Genomic DNA, 22,197 nt, shown 5'->3' with positions numbered 1-22,197 from the left:
AAATAAAAACTACCAACAAGCAATGAATCATTTTCCAAATCTAAAAGCAATGAGCAAATACCAATTGATGGTTGAAAAGGGAAATTATATTATTATATTTGTTTTTATGAACTATGTTAATACTGCTTAACTATGGGGTCATATTTTAAGACATTTGTGGGGTTGAGAAAGTCTTAATAAAATACGATAAACACTTAATGCGTACTAAAATGGTACTTTGAATCCTGGGTGTACTAAATGCTATATTTGTCAGATCATTACTCCTTTACGAACCACAGAACTGTTCACCTACATGTATGTATATGAGAGGAGTAATTTTTGGTGTGTTTTAGTGGAGCTTATATACTTATCAGTCTCTTTACAACATTCTTTCTGGCACTCTCTTGGCCAGAATATGATAGTGTAATTCACAGAGCGATCTTTGTTTTTAAGGTCTGATTTATTTTTGGTGAGTCATTGGTTCGAACCTTACTTCAGACTTGTAAGAAGATTTTCTTCATGATTCTTCCTCAGTAATTCTTTTGGTATGATCCCTTTTCAGTTTATCATGATTTCTACAGAAATGAGACTCTATAAGCCTTTTTATGTAGGGGATCTCTGTGGTATTGGCAGCAGAGTAAATCCCTCTCCCTTTCCATAGAGGGTCAGGGAAAATGGACAATCAGTATATGTAAACCTTTTCTCCTATACCTTAGATATTCAGCTAAGATCAGCATTTTCTCTTCACCTGATCATTTTATGAGGGCATGAGGTTGACTCAAATTTGGATAGCATTTTAAAGGAACAGACAACTGTTTTTCTGAGAGATTATATGCTTTTCATTTTTCAACTCCTTGAAATCATGTGGCTATGACAAGATAATCTTCCACTGCAAGGAATTTTCATCATAAACAGCACAACTTGGTTCCTGCTACTTATTTACTGTAGTTTCCATACCAACCTCTGTATTAACAAATGATCTCTTTTGGAGTTTTGGGTTCCTTATGCCACTTTTTTTTCAGCAGCTCATATAGTCTCTCAAGGTCCCTTTTCCTCCATATAGGAATGCCAGAAGTTTTGTTTCTTCCACTGAAATTGCTACTGCAGTAAAATTAAAGTAAAGAGTTTGGATGAACAAATATAATTTTTATGACAAAATATATTTTCAATACAAACCCATTGTTTTAACTTCATTGATCCTTTCTCAACACTATGCCTCTTTTGTAGTTGAATTACATTTAAATAAATTCATACATTAAACTACTGTGCCCCAGGGGACCTTGCAGGCATGCAATTAACTACATAAAAAGCTGTTCATCTTTGCTATTCATTGAAAACGTCTTAAAGTAATTCATTTATAATTTAACACTACTGGGCAGTTACAAGTCCAGAATGATTACCCAAAGAATTTAATAAGCTTTGAATCAAAATGATTTTTAAAAATCTATATCTACGCTTACCTGATAATGACACCTCTGGCAATAAAATTCATAGGATCTGGAAGACCGCTGCCACAGAATGTTTCAATTAAATTCCATTTAGGTTTACCCGGCTCGCCCTTCTGCAGCTCGCCAATACTTAGGGAACCTCGATGACATTGGTCTGAAAATGAGAGGGGGAATATACAGACTAGAAACTTTCCTTAGGAGGAGATTTTGCACTGTACTGCAATTCTAAAAACCTCTACATGTCATCTTACTTAAAATCATTGCTTGACAAAAGAACATACATGTGAATTTCAGTTATTGTTAGGACCCAAGACATCAACATTACCCTTTTCATTACGACGAGGTAGATTAAAATTTTCAAATTCTATTTCTAATTCAGATGGAGTTGGCGTTTCGATCATCCACTCACAGATGGCGTCATCGATGTAATATGGATATTCAGGGTTTGAAATAATAACACTCTTGCCAATACCAAGGATGATTTTCTGTATCAAACAAGCATAATGGCAGATGATTACTATTATTAATATCATTACACTCAATAATTCAACTATACCATTAAGTTAAAATCTTTAACTCTAATAAGGCATGTATGAATATTTTGCTTCTAATGAACACGAATACAGTTCAGCAACATGAATACAGTTCAGCAAAACATCTTCATTTACATATACAGTATATGTAGGGTATAGTGTACAAAAAAAGGCCAGAGCAACCCTCACAGCAGTACAAATTTATTAGAATCCATACAGCATTCAATCTGGACATACTACTGGAAAGCACTTCAACAAAATCAATTAGTCAAATTTCTAGATGCTTACTACAGTGGAGTTTTATCTTACATGAAATGAGCATTTGAAAAAAGTATTGGAAGAAATTGTGAGATGATGGCAAAGGTGATGGATTAAAAGTACGGTACAGTATTAGGCAGAAGGCTATGCAGTACTATACAGCTGAGAGCCAAAGGGATATTGCAATATATAGTTGCCTCGTACTGTATAACACTGCTTACACAATAAACAATTTTAATAGTAAAATTTATTTGTATACTCATCTGATGTTCATATTACTTCTCAAGAAGTTTAAATTGACCTTAATCTGAACCAATTTAAAATTAAAAAATTTTCCCACATCTTTCTTCAATAAACACATGCAGGAAGTAATGAAAGGCGCATCCTAGCGGTAAGTGGTAACTGACAAGCCATTCTCTTTGTTTCCTCAGTTTTGGAGTTGAAATTATCCCTATTCTCTTGACAACACAAGGCTGCGGGGAAGCTGGGTATGTATAAGAACATCAGGTGATTATAGAAATATGAAACTTTATTTAAATTCTGTTTATTTCTATGAACCTCTCCTGATGCTCAAATTGCTGACTCCTACACTCTTCTGGAGGCAGGATAAATTTAATTAAAAGTACTGTAACATGGATAAGATTTACTAACCCGGTCAAGATTACTTTCAACAAACCATCTGAGAATACTGCTTGAAATATGGGGGGCTCCCAATTGTTTAATAAAAGGAATTTTGACGTAGGAAAAATCTATTTTTGGGCTCGAGCCATGTCATCCTGATGGAAGTTTCCTTCGGCTGCTTCCTACTGTATAATATTTCTGCGAGTGATATTACAAGAGAATTACCATCAGGTATCACGGGGTTCCAACCCCCGGATCGACTATCCGTAGATATCGTGTATAATCAGGGACGTATCCTTAGATAACCATAGATATCTGCACCCCCAATAGACTTTACCTAGTCTAATCCACTAAGGGGAAGGATAAGCGAGGAGCCGTTACATATCCTATCACCTTTCGATGCTCCCACGCGTCTCTGGTGCTTCATTCCTTTGTTCACAGCTTCACGCTACTGTTCTATTGTTTGTTGTGCGCTCTTTATCAGATTATTTTGCAGACTTCCTTCGTATGATGGCTTCCTCCTCTTCTTCTAAGTTGAGTACCTAGCCCTATTTGCAGTTTGATTTAGCTGTAAATGATTTGGGTCCCTATGGAGAAAATCATTTAGCTCCCAATTGCTTAATAAAGTTATCTAAAATACTGGACTACAGCTAGTCTAAAAGGATATTTCTTGAACTAAATGACGTTTTGATTGATAACAAAATCAACTACTAAATTAAAACTCCACATAATTGCAGATAAGGGATTTAAAAATCAACTAAACTCTAAACTAATTAGACCCCAGCCCTCCAACCAAAACGGGGCCTAGAGCCTAGCAATTTGGTTGAAATTTTGTTCACCTAAACAAGGTTTGAGGGAATCATAGAATATGCCTCGCCATCCACCTATGAAACATGATAAAATTTAGGAGCGCTTTCTTAAACGAATGGAGGGATATTAGTATCCAGAATGCCCACTCAGTCTTCTGCCTCACAATTTAGTTGTCTTATAGAGCAATTAGGAGTGTGCATGCAAGGGTTTAGCAGCAGAAGGGCTTAAGGTAATTAAAGAATTTGAGAGTATGTGAAAGGCTTTCGAATCTGTAATATGCAGCAAACTTTCAGAACCCTTATTGAAAGAAACACTTTGAACACTAGTCTCAACTAGGGGAGTTAGATTAGGTTAGCAACAGGACAGATAGGGCCAATATTACCGCTTTTAGTGAGGATTCACTGGACTCTGAACTTGGACAAAGCAAGATAGAAATGTCAAGAGCTTATAAAGCTCAATTTCTATCAAGGTTGGTCAATTATGTGAATTGTCTAAAGGTGAAGCTTGTCATTATCGTTATCATTCCCACTACAATCAATTAGCCTAGTCTTCCCTGGCTTTTCCTCTGAACCTACAGCAAGTTTTCTTTAGTGCTTTGCATTTGATCGGCAGCCATTGCAACGTACTGTCACGAGAGGTACCGTGAGGGAAACATACTTTTCATGATATTATTCAAATCACGGTATTGCCCCTGTAACAAGACACCAAGATAAAGTGGATGATAAATTTCCAGAAACAATTTCTGTGAACACCCCATATAAGAAACCCAGGGGAAGACATCTTAATGCACATTAATAGGAAAACAGTCTAGAGTAGATATAATCATTACTGGAGGACTGAAAAAACAGGAGACAAAAAGAATGACACATCAGTTACCACTTACCATTAGAAAGCTCATTCCTTTAATGCATGTTTATTGAAGGGAACAAAATAAGGAAATTTAAAAATTTTGCGGGTAAAGGGCAATTAAACCAAACATCTGGAGAAGAAGCAATATGAACATTGCGAGGGATTCATAGAAATAACACATCTTATGTATTTCTCCCTCTACACTCATCTTGTGTTGAGTATTTTGAATTCCTTTCCTTTTCACTGGGCTTTTTACTCACCTTCGAGCAATATCCGCATTTAATACCCAAGAGGTTTTCGCATTTCACATCAACATCAGAGACGTTGAAAGTGAAACAGTGAGACAGTAGAGGCTCATAGCCCATGCACTCAGCCATCCACTTGACCCGCTTGTTTGTCTTGGGGAGGTTTTTTGGTGCCGGCACAGGATACACCCTTTTGAATATTTAAAAAAAAACAAGTTTGATTAGCATACAATTGTAAAATGTTAAGTTTTTCTTATAATATATGTTTTTAATGGTCTTTTGGAAGACAGCAACACAAAAACGATTTGAATAAAAGGGATTTTGACGAAGGAAAAATCTATTTCTGGGGAGAGACCTGCGACGCCCGGTGAAAAGGTCCTTTTTTTACACTTTTCTGATATAAATCTTCCAAATATACCAGAGAAAGATAAAAGCATGGAATGCAGAGGTTACTACCCTCGCGCGAGCACCTTGTGGGTGTCGTGTATACAGCAGGGGCGTGTTGAAAATACACTGTATGCATGATGTGTATCCTATCCCTCTTTAAATATAACACTATTTCCTTTCAGTGTTGTGTTCCCATATTTCCTTTATTTGAAATATTCGTAAAAAATAACTAATAATAACTCGGCAAATGAAAAAGGAAGCACATGAAAATCACAGAACCTTAAACTAAATACAGAACATAAAACACTGAAGTGAGGCACTCACATCTGAAAGGTCTATCCCTCCTCCTACAGTCAAGATAATTTCTTTGTAAAGTCTACATAATTACTTTATACTAAAAAGACAAAGTCAAGTGTGACAATGCTTTTTACTAGTCACTCTGCAATGGTTTAAGGTTAAACCATTCACAACATCATATGAAGCTATTCTATTGAAATACAAATCCGTCAAATATCAAAATCCCCTAACTCTTTTTAATTGTCAGCTTTTATTTTATCAAGGTGTCTTTCCATTTGGGAGATTATTAATACAGTACAATAATACTTATTTGAAGCATAAAGTATTGCCTCATATATTAAATATTAGTGTCACCTTAAGAAAATTTAAAGTATTGTACTTAGAATAATTTTCAACTCCTGAAATTAAAGAAAAAACTTCACTTCCCAAGGTATAAAGCTTCTTGTCCCTTACAGCTATGTTATTCCACTTACAGCCAGTAAAACCAAATTAAACACATCAAGGGACTCATGCCATCCTTAACAAAAAGATTGGCTCTTACAAATACTGTAGCAAAACTGAAGTCAACACGTAGGGGTACCCATATCATCCTTACACGAAGAAACGGGCTTACAAAAATTGTACAGTACTGTACAGTATATGCACATATGAACTTGCCAACAACAAAAAATCTATTTCTCAAGGTAAATGAAGCTGTTAACCAGTAACATAAACTCCTTTAACAAGTAAAAAAATACATAAACAGTTATATTTAATGTATGTTTCCATTATAAACTGAGAAATATTTTCAAATTTGGAAAATAAAAATGAGTCATTGCCAAAAATACCTACTTCTCGAGGTGTGTGAAGCCACTGACTTCCTTGCAAATGACCCTGGCATTATTCCTCAACTGAGTGAGTTCATGGAGAGGATCAAGTCCATGGTCCCTGTCTCGGGCTGGTAAGTGCTCGTGATTTGCATTTACTATCTGAAAAAAATTGAAAAAATAAACAAATAAAATATATTGAAATGGATCAGCAACCAGTACTAATAAAAATTTTAAAAAGTTAATATAACAGATTTTAAATATTATTTGTATTCTTCCTAACTATACAAACCAGAGTTCTTTAAAAGAAGTATGATTTCAGCAAAGCTGGAAATTTGGCTGTTAAAATTTACGACGTTACTGGCCGGTAGCGAGGCAGCTCCGTCCCCTTGCCAGCTCACCGAGTTGCCACTTGACCTTTGCCTAAGAATTGTGCGATGGATAAGGTGGGAAGTTACATTAAAGGACTCAGTTCTGTATAGTTAGGAAAAATACAAATTATTCTTAAAATTTGCGAATTGTTCCTACATGTATAGAAAACTTCCTTCAACAGGATACATATCTTAAGTTCGTATAATCAAACTGATTGGTGCAAAATCCAGGGATGTAGAGACACTGATGATGACCTGGCCGCGTGTTGTCCTGCATCCTCACGCGTGGGATCACGCTGGCGCTCGCGCGATGGGCATTGCCCTGGGTCGTGCGCGCGGGCGAGCGATGGCAGAGGGCGCGCTGAAGGATGAATAAGCGCTCGCGCGCGGGCGCGCAGGGTCCGGCCGAAGAGCTTATGCGGGCGATAACGTTGGGCGCGCGCGGGAGATATATCCCTTGCGCGCGGGCGAGCATGAGAGCGCACATCTGGCTGTAGTGATGGGCGTGGGCGCGCGTGCGCAACCTCGTGGGCGCACGTCGGAGACTGCGCGTGATGGCGTGCTGGTGAAGGATGGCGCGCAGGCGGGGACCGATGGCGCGTTGGTGAGCGCTGGCGATCAGGGGAAGAGATTAAGTTCCCCACTGTGGCCAGATCAGAATATCGTGGGCACACAGTAGATCATTGGCGCGCAGGTGAGCGCTGGCACATAGGCGAGCGCTGGCGCGTAGGCAACGCTGGCGTGCATGGCGCGCAGCAGGATGAGGGCGCGCAGGTGAGCGCTGGCACGCTTCAATAGAAACCACTTCTGAAGGCGTGCGCTTGCGCGCAGATGCGTGCAAGTGATCGTTGGCGCGTAAGGGACTCATGCACAAACTTGTGCGAAAGCCCTTGATGCCCCGAAGGGACCGTTGCCCGTTTTACAACGGGATGTGTTGGCGCCCACAGCACGTCAGCAGCCAGGAACGGTGACGGCAGGTCAGCAGGTCTGGTGGGTGGAAGGTCGGCGTGTCCTTTATAAGGACGACCTTCCACCGAAGGAGATTGCGAACGATCTGCAGAGAGGTCCAGGAATGTAGCTGGTTGAGTCGGAGAACGACAGCGAGGTTTCTCTGCGGCGGACTGCGGTGATGATGAACCGAAGAGGCGCCTCCTAACACCCTTGTGAGGTGAAGGAAGGCCTCTACGGCGAAGAGGAAGGCAGGCTTTACACCTTATATGCCCTCTGGGGGCCGTGGGGTCAGCGGCCTGACCATCAGCAGTCCTCCAAAGAGGAGTCTCTGTGAGTGAACTCCCCCGAGGGGGAGAATCACCAGCAGAAGACACCGTTGGACTTAGTTCCTCCCTCGAAGGATGTTCGAAGGGGGTAACTAAGCCTTCAGCTACATCGGGAACATCATGAGCAGAGGTTTGATATAACTCATCGGAAGCCTCTGCCACGACAACGTCGACGATAGACAGAGGATCAACCTCTGCTAAAGTCGGTGATTGTTTGACAGCTGCCCCCAACCTGATCATGTCAAACAAGGCTTCCTTGGAGGGTGAACCCTCAAGCCCCAAGGAAGCCCAAAGCTGTAACAAATAATTATTAGAAACAGGCATATTTAAATCCTCCCCCGGGGAGGAGGAGGAGGAGCTGCCTCGCTATGGGAGGCAACTCCCTCTCCCAAATCCCGAGATCGGTCAACAGAACTATGGCCTACGCTACCACTCGATAGTTTCTCGGAAGAAACCGATCGAGTGGGAGCTTCGGAGGAGGTTTGGGCCCCGCAAGAAGAGCCCTTGGGATTTTCTCCTTTTAAAGAAACCTTCGAAGGAGAAATATCTGGACTTCTTCTTCTGGCGCCGAGAAAACCTCTCCCACTGGGAGATAGACCACTCCCTACACTCACCACACACTTTATTCCTATCACACCGCTGGCCCCTACAGTATGGACATAGGGTGTGGGGGTCCGTCTCAACCGCCGACATATACGTGCCACAAGGGCGGTCAGGTAATCCAGGACACTTTCGCATAGCAGAGGCCAACTTCACACACACCTGTCAAAGGAAAAGCAAAAAGTATTTGCAATGGTTGTCAAAGAAGGCGAGGGTGACAGCAGACTACCACCCGAGCCGAGAGCAAAGTGAGCTCAAGCACAGGTGTGTGTGAGGGGGGGGGGGGGGGGGGGTTTAGCAAGCTACCCTCCCTACCCACCGCTAACTAGCGGTGGGGTAGTAAACCCTTGTTAAAATTCTAATGGCACGTCATTTCAGCTACGCCGAAAATAATTACCCATATTAAATAGCGTGGTTTGTATTTCAGTTACGGAACAAGTAAAAGTTATAAAAAGTTAATCCGCAAGATGGAAGAACGAAGGTAGGAACAAATAGAAGCCTAAACTTTGGGTACAACTACGAGCCAAAAGATCACAGCAAAGACGCTCTAATACTGTAATGCTTACAGTGTACCACATGGGATGCACTTACTATAGCACTAGTTTATGGATACCATAAAGGTAAGATAAACAATAACATTTATATTTAAATTTGCTGGCAAATAAAAAGAATAGTTTTACCTCTTCCAAACTTGGATAGCAAAATGTCTGGCTCTTATCCATATCAAACACCACTAGGTTATTAACTCCCATGCCAACTGGATGAAGAATAAGCTGAAGTGATGTAACCTGGAAAGATTTTGAGAGTGATGATTAAGTTTCCCTCTATCTTGAATACAAGTTTATACTGTAATACCTCAGTGATTGAACACGCCTGAATTCAAACATTTCAGTGAGCAAATGAAATTTACAAATAATTTTTACCTTAGAGATAAGAAAAATGTTATTTTCATTAGTAAAATAAATTTTTGAATATACTTACCCGATAATCATGTAGCTGTCAACTCCGTTGCCCGACAGAATTCTACGGACGGGATACGCCAGCGATCGCTATACAAGAGGGGGGTGTACTCACAAGCGCCACCTGTGGCCAGGTACTGCAGTACTTCTTGTTGACACCACCTCAATTTTTCCTCGGTCCACTGGTTCTCTATGGGGAGGAAGGGTGGGTCAATTAAATCATGATTATCGGGTAAGTATATTCAAAAATGTTATTTTCATTAGTAAAATAAATTTTTGAATATACTTACCCGATAATCATGTAGCTGTCAACTCTGTTGCCCGACAGAATTCTATGGAGGGATACGCCAGCTATCACAATACTAGAAGGGGGTGTTCTTACCAGCGCCACCTGTGGCCAGGTACTCAAGTACTTCTTGTTGACACCTCCTCAATTATTCCTCGGTCCCACTGGTTCTCTATGGGGAGGAAGGGAGGGTCAATTAAATCATGATTATCGGGTAAGTATATTCAAAAATTTATTTTACTAATGAAAATAACATTTTTCAATATTAAACTTACCCGATAATCATGTAGCTGATTCACACCCAGGGGGGTGGGTGAAAACCAGTGTACAAGATTAAAGGATAGCTAAGTATCCCATATTTCATATAACAGTTATCTCAAATAACAATGAAATAATAAGTACCTGGTAAGGAAGTCGAATTGAACCTTTACTCTGTCTCTTTTTTAAGTTCGTCTTCCTTACTGAGCGCAGCGTTCCTCTTGGAGGCTGAATCAACCCAAAGGTGCTAAAGTATACAGGGCTGCAACCCATACTAAAGGACCTCATCACAACCTTTAACCTCGGCGCTTCTCAAGAAAGAATTGACCACCCGCCAAATCAACAAGGATGTGGAAGGCTTCTTAGCCGACCGAACAACCCATAAAAAGTATTCAAGAGAAAGGTTAAAAAGTTATGGAATTATGGGAATGTAGTGGCTGAGCCCTCGCCTACTACTGCATTCGTTGCTACGAATGGACCCAGGGTGTAGCAGTACTCGTAAAGAGACTGGACATCTTTGAGATAGAATGATGCGAACACTGACTTGCTTCTCCAATAGGTTGCATCCATAACACTCTGCAGAGAACGGTTCTGTTTGAAGGCCACTGAAGTAGCCACAGCTCTCACTTCATGTGTCCTTACCTTCAGCAAAGCAAGGTCTTCTTCCTTCAGATGAGAATTTGCTTCTCTAATCAGAAGCCTGATGTAGTAAGAAACTGAGTTCTTAGACATTGGTAGAGAAGGCTTCTTGATAGCACACCATAAGGCTTCTGATTGTCCTCGTAATGGTTTTGACCTTCTTAGATAGTACTTAAGAGCTCTAACAGGGCAAAGTACTCTCTCTAGTTCGTTCCCCACCATGTTGGACAGGCTTGGGATCTCGAACGACTAGGGCAAGGACGGGAAGGAAGCTCGTTTTAGCCAAAAAAAACCGAGCCGCAAGGAACATGTAGCCGTTTCAGATGTGAAACCTATGTTCCTGCTGAAGCCGTGGATCTCACTTACTCTTTTACCTGTTGCTAAGCACACGAGGAAAAGAGTTTTTAATGTGAGGTCCTTAAAAGAGGCTGATTGGAACGGTTCAAATCCTGATGACATTAGGAACCTTAGGACCACGTCTAGATTCCAGCCTGGAGTGGACAACCGACGTTCCTTTGAGGTCTCAAAAGACCTAAGGAGGTCCTGTAGATCTTTGTTGGAGGAAAGATCCAAGCCTCTGTGGTGGAAAACCGCTGCCAACATACTTCTGTAACCCTTGATCGTAGGAGCTGATAGGGATTTTACGTTCCTTAGATGTAACAGGAAGTCAGCAATCTGGGTTACAGTGGTACTGGTTGAGGAAAACTGCATTGGCCTTGCACCAGCTTCGGAAGACTTCCCATTAAGACTGAAAGACTCTGAGAGTGGATGTCGTCCTTGCTCTGGCAATCGTTCTGGCTGCCTCCTTCGAAAAGCCTCTAGTTCTTGAGAGACTTTCGATAGTCTGAAGGCAATCAGACGAAGAGCGTGGAGGTTTGGGTGTACCTTCTTTACGTGAGGTTGACGCAGAAGGTCCACTCTAGGAGGAAGAGTCCTGGGAACGTCGACCAGCCATTGCAGTACCTCGGTGAACCCTTCTCTCGCGGGTCAGAGGGGAGCAACCAACGTCAACCGTGTCCCTTAGTGAGAGGCGAACTTCTGAAGTACCCTGTTGACAATCTTGAACGGCGGGAATGCATACAGGTTGAGATGGGACCAATCCAGCAGAAAGGCATCCACGCGAACTGCTGCTGGGTCTGGAATCGGAGAACAATACAAGAGGAGCTTCTTGGTCATCGAGGTAGCGAATAGAACTATGGTTGGCTGACCCCACAGGGCCCAAAGTCTGCTGCAAACATTCTTGTGAAGGGTCCACTCTGTGGGGAAGACCTGACCCTTACGGCTGAGGCGATCTGCCATGACATTCATATCGCCCTGAATGAGCCTCGTTACCAGCGTGAGCTTTCGATCTTTGACCAAATGAGGAGGTCCCTTGCGATCTTGAACAACTTCCTCGAATGAGTCCCTCTCTGCTTGGAGATGTAAGCCAAGGCTGTGGTGTAGTCGGAGTTCACCTCCACCACCTTGTTAAGCAGGAGGGACTTGAAGTTTATCAAGGCCAGATGAACTGCCAACACTCCTTGCAATAGATGTGAAGTGTCCTTTGCTCCTGATTCCATGTTCCCGAGCATTCCTGTCCGTCCAGTGTCGCACCCCAGCCCGTGTCCGATGCGTCCGAGAAGAGACGGTGGTCGGGGGTCTGAACAGCCAAAGGTAGACCTTCCTTGAGAAGAATGCTGTTCTTCCACCACGTTAGAGTAGACCTCATCTCTTCGGAAACAGGAACTGAGCCCGTCTCTAGCGTCATGTCCTTTATCCAGTGAGCAGCTAGATGATACTGAAGGGGGCGGAGGTGGAGTCTCCCTAACTCGATGAACAGGGCCAGCGATGAAAGTGTCCCTGTTAGACTCATCCCCTGCCTGACTAAGCATCGGTTCCTTCTCAGCATGCTCTGGATGCATTCTAGGGCTTGGAAGATCCTTGGGGCCGACGGACAAGTCCGAAAAGCTCGACTCTGAAGATCCATACCCAAGGAAACAATGGTCTGGGATGGAACGAGCTGAGACTCCTCAAAATTGACCAGGAGGCCCAGTCCCTTGGTCAGATCCATAGTCCATTTGAAAATCTCCAGACAGCGACGACTTGTGAGAGCTCTTAAAAGCCAGTCGTCTGACGGAGCCGGACACAAGATCATGATCTTGCTGCACAGTCTGTAAACTGACAATCATGGGCAAGCGAGGAAGTACAGTGACAACCCGAATCTGTCTAGACTATCTGGGTCGTACAGACAACTCCTTAACGGGTTGCTGAGGTTGCCGCACTGCGTCACAACAAGTCCCTTCTGTTGGTTGTTGAACGTCTTCCCCGTGACACATTGACTCCGTAAACAAAAAATCCTCTAACAAGGACTAAGCTTGGACTGCATGTCATGCAACACAGCTCAAGGTCAATGGGAGCAGGTGTGGTAACAGACGGGATTAGCGGCTGAAGTGGAACCATTACCTTCCCTGTAAGCATGTTATGCTTAAATAAAAGTCCATAAGAGGTTATGCAGCTAAAGGCTCCCTCCAAATGACAGAGTCCTCAAGGGAATATCAGAAGGAGGGAGAAAAGAACTTTCTCATCTACAGGGACCTTATCCTAGAAAAGCTAAGTTCTCTGAGTGAGGGTTCACTGGTGCAAAAGCAGCAGACTAGAAGGCAACGTTATGAAACTGCTTGACAGTCTAGTGAGTTGGCAACAACCCAAGATATGTTGAGAAGCATGCGGTAAGGTATGCAGAGCATGATGAATGCAGAGTATGCTGTATGCAGAGCATGCTGTATGTAGAGCATGTTGTATGCAGAGCATGCTGAATGCAGAGCATGCTGTATGCAGAGCATGTTGTATGCAGAGCATGCTGAATGCAGAGCATGCTGAATGCTGAGCATGTAGTAAGCAGAGCCTGCTGTAAGCAGAGCCTGCTGTAAGGAAAGCAGAGCGTGTGCATGGCGTTTAACATTTCTCAGAAATTCCATGACCAGTGCTAGAGTGCTTTATGCATGCTTGCATGGGGTTTAAAAATCAACATAATGTTTACCTTACATTCATAACTCATGATTCATATTTTTGCCATGGTTTGAAAATGGAGGTAAGGTATGCTGAACAGCAGAGTCAGAACGAGCTGGAACAACAACAGTGGAAGGTGCAGAAAGTTCCTGTTCCTGTGGTGAGTGGAGCGTGAAGAGACCGAGGTTGCGCAGAACAAGGTAAAGTTCCCGCAAGCAGAGGTGTCTGAGGCGCAGGAACAGGGTGCACGGGTTGAGCTCGGTGCAGCAGCTGAGGAGACTGACTCACAGGTGGAAGAGGTTGTACCTCCACCGAGAGTTGCACCACCGGTGGAGCAGCCAGGGGAGGAGGAGGAAGAGTGGAGTAATCCTCCTGATCCCAAACCGAAGGTTGCCTTAAAGAAGGCTGAGGCTGAACAACACTGGGAACAGCGAACACAGAAAGAGGTTCAACATCGTACGCCTGGCAGATGGTGCTGCGACTGGGTGCAGCGAGTGCAGGCGGGTTGAGCACAGGCTGAACGGGTGCAGGGGAGGTGCAACACTCTCAGCCCGACACTCACGCAACAGGTCCGAAAGCTGTGCTTGCATGGACTGTAGTAGAGTCCACAACATCGTACGCCTGGCAGATGGTGCTGCGACTGGGTGCAGCGAGTGCAGGCGGGTTGAGCACAGGCTGAAAGGGTGCAGGTGGAGGTGCAACACTCTCAGCCCGACACTCACGCAACAGGTCCGAAAGCTGTGCTTGCATGGACTGTAGTAGAGTCCACAACATCGTACGTCTGGCAGATGGTGCTGCGACTGGGTGCAGCGAGTGCAGGCGGGTGCAGCACAGGCTGAACGGGTGCAGCCGGTTGGTGCACCACCGGTGCAGGCGGGTGCAGCACAGGCTGAACGGGTGCAGGCGGTTGGTGCACCACCGGTGCAGGAGGAGGAGGAGGTGCAACACTCTCAGCACGACACTCACGCATCAGGTCCGAAAGCTGTGCTTGCATGGACTGTAGAAGAGTCCACAACATCGTACGCCTGGCAGGTGGTACTGTGATCAGGCGGAGCGAGCATAGGCGGGGGGAGTGTAGGCGCACTCTCAGCCCGACAAACTGATGACTGAGGAGAGTCAGAGCTAACCCAATGACTGCATCCGGGTTGTTGAACTTTACTTCGTACGTCTGGCATAGGTCTGGACTTTACGTTTAAGAGGTCTTGAGACCTGAGACCAGCGTTACTCTGCCTTTATTTCTCCTCTAAATCTCTTCTGCAGACGAGCAAAATAAGGGCTCAATCGTCTGCGGGTGGGAGTGACGGTCTCAGTAAGACACGCCCACAACCACCGAGGATACTTCTGTGCGCCGATCAAGGCCTGCCGAACCCTTGTGCCCTTCGACATTGCTTCTCCCCTGGGCTTGGGAGCTTGCAAGAGGTCCCGGACTGGGAGGACGACTGGCGCGCACAAAAGTACCCTCACGCATAACACTGACATACTTTGCGCTAATCACTTATCACTTTGATTTCTGTTTGCACTTATTTCACTGAACTCGAAACTTTAAGTGGTTGTACCTGAAACACGCAATTCTATCCTTCTCAAAAGTTAGTAATTGCGAAAACAGAATTACAATGTAACAGAAAAATCTAATGAAAGAAAATTCAGTGGCTGGAAAGAGACTAAACACTAGATCACTCTAGAAACGTTTAGTTTCTTCCCCTAAAGAGACTAGGGATAAGAGCAAAACGATAACGACGTTACTCGTACGCCTGGCAGGCTTGAGGGAAACGTTTATCCTCTTTCTCCCTCCGTCTCTATCTCTCTCTCTCTCTCTCTCTCTTAGAACCTGAGAGAAGAGCCCAATCATATATATCGTTAAAACATATTATTGTTAAAGGAAAAAACTGAAATATTTCCCAAAAAGAAAAGTTCCTTATTAGGATCAAAACCATTAAGTTAAGAAAGAATGAACAAAACGCTAGACACGGTTACTCTTACTGCAATGTGAAACCGTGAACATTCTTTCTCTATCGTAACGATAGAGTGCAAGTTGAAACGTTCTGAACGTCAACAACTGCCGAGACAAACAAAACGTTAGTTCAACTTTGAAAAAGTACGAGACTATCAAAGAAATTCTTTCAAAGACCTTAAAATAGCATAATATGTTAACAGGTAAAACCGAAATGACGGGCTCACGATAATTAACTTCGGTACCAAGAAAAGACCGCCTACTATTAGGAAGGTCGAATATAAACAAATATAAAAATTAATTTTAATAAGTTTATAATAAAAGGAAGTTAATCGAAGAGGCCTATAAGAGGCGGAGAGATATAAAATAAATCTATAACTTTTGTTAAGCAAAATTAAGAAAGAGAGTCTATACTCCCTTAGACACCAACACTTCCGTCTAAGGGAAGGGTCGGCCATTGAAAGGTGAACGAGAGTTCATACTCTCTTCGTCACCAAAATTAATCAAATTAATTCCAAAAGCTAACTAAGCTAAAATAGAAGTTTCCAGTAAAGCGACAGCCGAAATCAAAGAGAAATACTTCACCAAAGTCGTGAAAATACTCCAAGAACATAAGCGTATCCCAGAACGTCTTGTCAGAAGCACGACAGAGGAATAATTGAGGAGGTGTCAACAAGAAGTACTTGAGTACCTGGCCACAGGTGGCGCTGGTAAGAACACCCCCTTCTAGTATTGTGATAGCTGGCGTATCCCTCCATAGAATTCTGTCGGGCAACAGAGTTGACAGCTACATGATTATCGGGTAAGTTTAATATTGAAAAATTTATTTTACTAATGAAAATAACATTTTTCAATATTAATCTTACCCGATAATCATGTAGCTGATTCACACCCAGGGAGGTGGGTGAAAACCAGTGTACATGTATATCAAGAAGCTAAGTATCCCGTATTTCATATTATCAGTTATTCAAAATAACAATGAAATTATAAGTACCTGGTAAGGAAGTCGACTTGAACCATTACTCTGCCTTTAATAAGTTCGTCTTCCTTACTGAGCGCAGCGTTCCTCTTAGGAGGCTGAACAACTCCAAGGTGCTGAAGTATAAAGGGCTGCAACCCATACTAAAGGACCTCTACACAACCTCTAACCTAGGCGCTTCTCAAGAACGAATTGACCACCCGCCAAATCAACTAGGATGCGGAAGGCTTCTTAGCCTACCGTAACAACCCAAAAACAACAATAAAAGCATTCAAGAGAAAGGTTAAAAAAGGTTATGGGATTAAGGGAATGTAGTGGCTGAGCCCTCACCTACTACTGCACTCGCTGCTACGAATGGTCCCAGGGTGTAGCAGTTCTCGTAAAGAGACTGGACATCTTTGAGATAAAAAGATGCAAACACTGACTTGCTCCTCCAATAGGTTGCATCCATAATACTCTGCAGAGAACGGTTCTGTTTGAAGGCCATCGAAGTAGCTACAGCTCTCACTTCGTGGGTCCTTACCTTCAGCAAAGCAAGGTCTTCATCCTTCATGTGAGAATGAGCTTCTCTAATCAGAAGCCTTATGTAATACGAAACTGCGTTTTTGGACATAGGCATCGAAGGTTTCTTGATGGCACACCATAAGGCCTCTGATTGTCCTCGTATAGGTTTTGACCTTTTAAGATAGTACTTTAGAGCTCTGACAGGGCAAAGAACTCTCTCTAGCTCGTTACCCACCATGTTGGAAAGGCTAGGAATTTCGAACGATCTAGGCCAAGGACGTGAAGGAAGTTCATTTTTTGCCAAAAACCCGAGCTGTAAGGAACATGTTGCTGTTTCGGATGTGAATCCTATGTTCCTGCTGAAGGCGTGAACCTCACTAACTCTTTTGGCTGTTGCAAGGCAGACGAGGAAAAGAGTTTTGAGAGTAAGGTCTTTGAAAGAGGCTGACTGGAGAGGTTCAAATCTAGGAGACATAAGGAACCTTAAGACTACGTCTAGATTCCAGCCTGGAGTGGACAAGCGACGTTCTTTAGAGGTCTCGAAAGACTTAAGGATGTCCTGTAGATCCTTGTTGGAGGAAAGATCCAAGCCTCTGTGGCGGAAAACTGATGCCAACATACTTCTGTACCCTTTGATCGTAGGAGCCGAAAGAGATCTAACATTCCTAAGATGTAACAGGAAGTCAGCAACTTGGGTTACAGAGGTATTGGTAGAGGAAACTGCATTGGCTCTGCACCAGCTTCGGAAGACTTCCCACTTGGATTGATAGACTCTACGAGTGGATACCCTCCTTGCTCTGGCAATCGCTCTGGCTGCCTCCTTCGAAAAGCCTCTAGCTCTAGAGAGTCTTTCGATAGTCTGAAGGCAGTCAGACGAAGAGCGTGGAGGCTTGGGTGTACCTTCTTTACGTGAGGTTGACGTAGAAGGTCCACTCTTAGAGGGAGAGTCCTGGGAACGTCGACCAGCCATTGCAGTACCTCTGTGAACCATTCTCTTGCAGGCCAAAGGGGAGCAACCAACGTCAGCCGTGTCCCTTCGTGAGAGACGAACTTCTGAATAACTCTGTTGATGATCTTGAACGGCGGGAATGCATATAGATCGAGATGGGACCAATCCAGCAGAAAAGCATCCACGTGAACTGCTGCCGGGTCTGGAATTGGGGAACAGTACAATGGGAGCCTCTTGGTCATGGAGGTGGCGAACAGATCTATCGTTGGCTGACCCCACAAGGTCCAAAGTCTGTTGCACACGTTCTTGTGAAGGGTCCATTCTGTGGGGATGACTTGACCCTTCCTGCTGAGGCGATATGCCGAGACATTCATATTGCCCTGAATGAATCTCGTTACCAGCGTGAGGTTTAGACTTCTTGACCAAATGAGGAGGTCCCTTGCTATCTCGTACAGCTTCCTCGAATGAGTCCCTCCCTGCTTGGAGATGTATGCCAAGGCTGTGGTGTTGTCGGAGTTCACCTCCACCACCTTGTTTAGCAGGAGGGACTTGAAGTTCATTAAGGCTAGATGTACTGCCAACAACTCCTTGCAATTGATGTGAAGCGTTTCCTGTTCCTTGTTCCAGGTTCCCGAGCATTCCTGTCCGTCCAAGGTCGCGCCCCAGCCCGAGTCTGATGCGTCCGAATAGAGATGAAGATTGGGGGTCTGAACAGCTAACGAGAGACCCTCCTTGAGAAGGATGTTGCTCTCCCACCACTTGAGAGTAGTCTTCATCTCTTTGGTAACAGGAATAGAGACCGCTTCGAGCGTCATATTCTTGTCCCAGTGAGCTGCTAGATGGAATTGAAGGGGGCGGAGGTGGAGTCTCCCTAACTCGGTGAACAGGGCTAACGATGATAGGGTCCCTGTTAGACTCATCCACTGTCTCACCGAGCATCTGTTCCTCTTCAGCATGCTCAGTATGCACTCTAGGGCTTGGTTGATTCTTGGGGCCGACGGAAAAGCCCGAAAAGCTTGACTCCGAATCTCCATTCCCAGGTAAACGATGGTTTGGGAAGGAATAAGCTGGGACTTCTCTAAGTTGACCAAAAGACCCAGTTCCTTGGTCAAGTCCAAAGTCCAACTGAGACTCTCCAGACAGCGACGACTTGTGGGGGCTCTTAACAGCCAGTCGTCTAAATAAAGGGAGGCTCTGATGTCCGCCAAGTGGAGGAATTTCGCAATATTCCTCATCAGTCGCGTAAACACCATAGGTGCCGTGCTTAGGCCAAAACACAGGGCTTGGAATTGGTACACAACCTTTCCAAAAACGAATCTCAGAAAAGGTTGGGAGTCTGGATGAATGGGGACGTGAAAGTAGGCGTCTTTCAGATCCAACGAGACCATCCAGTCCTCCTGCCTGACCGCTGCTAGGACCGACTTCGTCGTCTCCATAGTGAACGTCTGCTTGGTGACATAAGCATTGAGCGCACTGACGTCCAGCACCGGTCTCCAACCTCCTGTCTTCTTGGCCACCAGAAAGAGACGGTTGTAGAAGCCCGGGGATTGATGATCCCGGACTATCACCACTGCCTCCTTCTGTAACAGGAGCGACACCTCTTGATGTAACGCTAGCCTCTTGTCCTTTTCCTTGTAGTTGGGAGAGAGGTTGATGGGAGAAGTGGTCAGAGGGGATTGCGGCAGAATGGTATCCTGTAACCCTCCCTTAGCCACTTGACAGACTGGGCGTCTGCACCTCTTCTTTCCCAAGCTTGCCAGAAGATCTTGAGTCTGGCTCCTACAGCTGTCTGGAGAGGAGGAGAGTCAATGTTTGCTTTTCGAAGACTTGGTACCTTTCTTGGACCTGCCCCTGTGACCGTCTGGGCGGGTACCACCTCGGCTGGGGGCTCTGCCACGAAAGGGCGGAATAAATCTGGTAGCAGGAGTATCAGCCACTGGGGTGCGGTAAGTTCTAGGAACTGAAGGAGCAACCTTAGCCTTCCGTGCTGAAGAGGCCACAAGGTCATGCGTGTCCTTCTGAATAAGAGCCGCAGACAATTCCTTGATAAGATCCTCAGGAAACAGGAACTTAGAAAGAGGAGCAAAAAGTAACTGTGACCTTTGGCAAGAGGTGATACCAGTGGAAAGGAAGGAGCAAAGTTGTTCCCTTTTCTTGAGGACTCCTGATACAAACATAGAGGCAAGTTCGCCGGAACCATCGCGAATTGCTTTGTCCATACAGGACATGATCAGCATGGCCGAGTCTTTGTCAGATGGGGCAGTCTTCTTGCTCAAGGCCCCCAGGCACCAGTCGAGAAAATTAAAAATTTCAAAGGCGCGAAAGACTCCCTTTAAGAAGTGGTCCAGGTCAGAAAAGGTCCAGCAGACCTTAGAGCGTCTCATAGCCGACCTTCGTGGAGAGTCAACCAAACTTGAGAAGTCAGCCTGGGCAGAGGCAGGGACCCCCAAGCCTGGTTCCTCTCCTGTGGCATACCAGACGCCCGCCTTAGACGTCAGCTTAGGAGGTGGAAACATAAAAGACGTCTTTCCCAGTTGCTGCTTGGACTGCAACCATTCCCCTAACATTCTCAAAGCTCTCTTTGAAGATCTAGCGAAGACGAGCTTAGTGTAGGCAGACTTAACAGGTTGCATGCCTAGAGAGAACTCGGATGGAGGAGAGCGAGGGGTAGCAGAAACAAAGTGATCCGGGTATAGCTCTCTGTACAGAGCCAGGACCTTGCGAAAGTCAATGGAGGGTGGCAATGACTTGGGTTCCTCCACGTCAGATGAAGGATCATCCAGGTGAGCAGCTTCATCCTCAGAAACCTCATCACCTGAGGGTTGAGAAGCGAGAGGTAAAGCGGAATGCTGAATGGCTGAATCCTGAAGAGCGGGTGCATGCGCACTTGCGGATTCATCCTCAAGTCTCTGTTGAAGAGGATGAGGGCTGGTAATGACAAAGTCATGAGGCTGGGATGAAGGAGGTTCTGCGGAGGTCTGAGGAGCAAGCGTGGTGAGAGGCGACTGTTGTAAAACATGAGGCTCATGCTGCATAGACTGCGGTTCAAGTTGAATGGGAAGAGGCTCAAGCTGAGGAGAAAGTGGTAGATGCATGCGTTGAGGTGGCTGACTCATAGCATGAGGTTCCTGCCTCAAGAGTTGCGCTTGCTTCAAGGGTTGAGGTGGCTGCGCAGAGAGAGGCTCTTGTCTCACGAGTTGAGGTTCTTGAGGTGCTTGCCTCGAGAGTTGAGGTTCTCGCCTCGAGGAAAGTGGAGGTGGCTGCTGCGAGAGTTGAGGTGGCTGCCTCAAGGATGGTAGAGGTTGTCGTACCTCAAGAGGTTGCTGCCTCGAGGATGGTTGTAATGCAAGATACTCCTGCCTCAAGGGGTAGAGGAGGTTGTTGTAAAGCATAAGGCTCCTGCCCCCATTGTTGAGGAGGTTGCTGCGTGGTAAGAGGCTCCTGCCTCAAGGAAAGTGGAGGTTGCTGCACAGCGCTGGTATCTGGCAACTCCCAACTCGGCAGCTCACGCATGGAGGAAGCTTGAGGAACCTCAACATCATACGTCTGGCAGATTGGACTGCGCAGAGGAGGAGGAGCGCTCGCAGGAGGAGGTGTATTAACCTTCTCTGCCTGAAACTCCCGCATCAACACCGCAAGCTGCGACTGCATAGTCTGCAGCATAGCCATCTTAGGATCAACAGAAGTTGAGGTCTGTTGAGGCATAGCCTTAACAGAAGTTGAGGTCTGTTGAGGCATCGCCTTACCTCTCTTAGGAGGCGTGCAGTCACCTGATGACTGCGGCGAGTCCGAGCTAGTCCAATGGCTACACCCGGGCTGTTGGACTCGCGCGGTCTGGACTTTACGCTTAAGAGGTCTTGAGACCTGAGTCCAGCGTTTTCTCTTTTCTACAGACGAGGAAATTAAGGGCTCAATCGTCTGAGAGTGGAAGTGACGATCTCTATAAGATACGCCCGCAACCACTGAGGATACTACTGTGCGCCGATCAAGGCCTGCCGAACCCTTTTGCCCTTCGACATTGCTTCTCCCCTGGGCTTGGGAGCTTGCAAGAGGTCCCGGACTGGGAGGACGACTGGCACGCACAGAAGTATCCTCACGCGCAACACTGACACTGACACTAGCATTAGGCACAGCACTGGCACTATCACTTCCCACTGCACTTTTCACTTTAAGTTCCTTGACGTCTGCCAAGAGGAACTTGTG

General features: G+C 45.0%; 1 protein-coding gene across 2 annotated transcripts in view; it reads right to left on the bottom strand.

Moving 5' to 3' along the window:
* Positions 1-22,197, bottom strand: part of LOC137656054 (uncharacterized) — an 82,109-nt gene that overhangs the window by 40,979 nt on the left and 18,933 nt on the right. For both annotated transcript variants that reach the window (XM_068390230.1, XM_068390229.1), the window contains exons 2-6: positions 9,162-9,269; positions 6,259-6,395; positions 4,759-4,933; positions 1,753-1,912; positions 1,440-1,581 (exon numbers count right to left, since the gene is read on the bottom strand). In XM_068390230.1, coding sequence (XP_068246331.1) covers positions 1,440-1,581; positions 1,753-1,912; positions 4,759-4,933; positions 6,259-6,395; positions 9,162-9,269 — 722 coding nt within the window. The remainder of the gene's footprint in view (positions 1-1,439; positions 1,582-1,752; positions 1,913-4,758; positions 4,934-6,258; positions 6,396-9,161; positions 9,270-22,197) is intronic.

Source organism: Palaemon carinicauda, chromosome 17, assembly GCF_036898095.1.
Source record: "Palaemon carinicauda isolate YSFRI2023 chromosome 17, ASM3689809v2, whole genome shotgun sequence".
In the NCBI taxonomy this organism is placed as follows: Eukaryota; Metazoa; Arthropoda; class Malacostraca; order Decapoda; family Palaemonidae; genus Palaemon; species Palaemon carinicauda.
The sequence above is the reverse complement of the archived record's forward strand: the minus strand, read 5'-3'. Positions and strand labels throughout refer to the sequence as shown.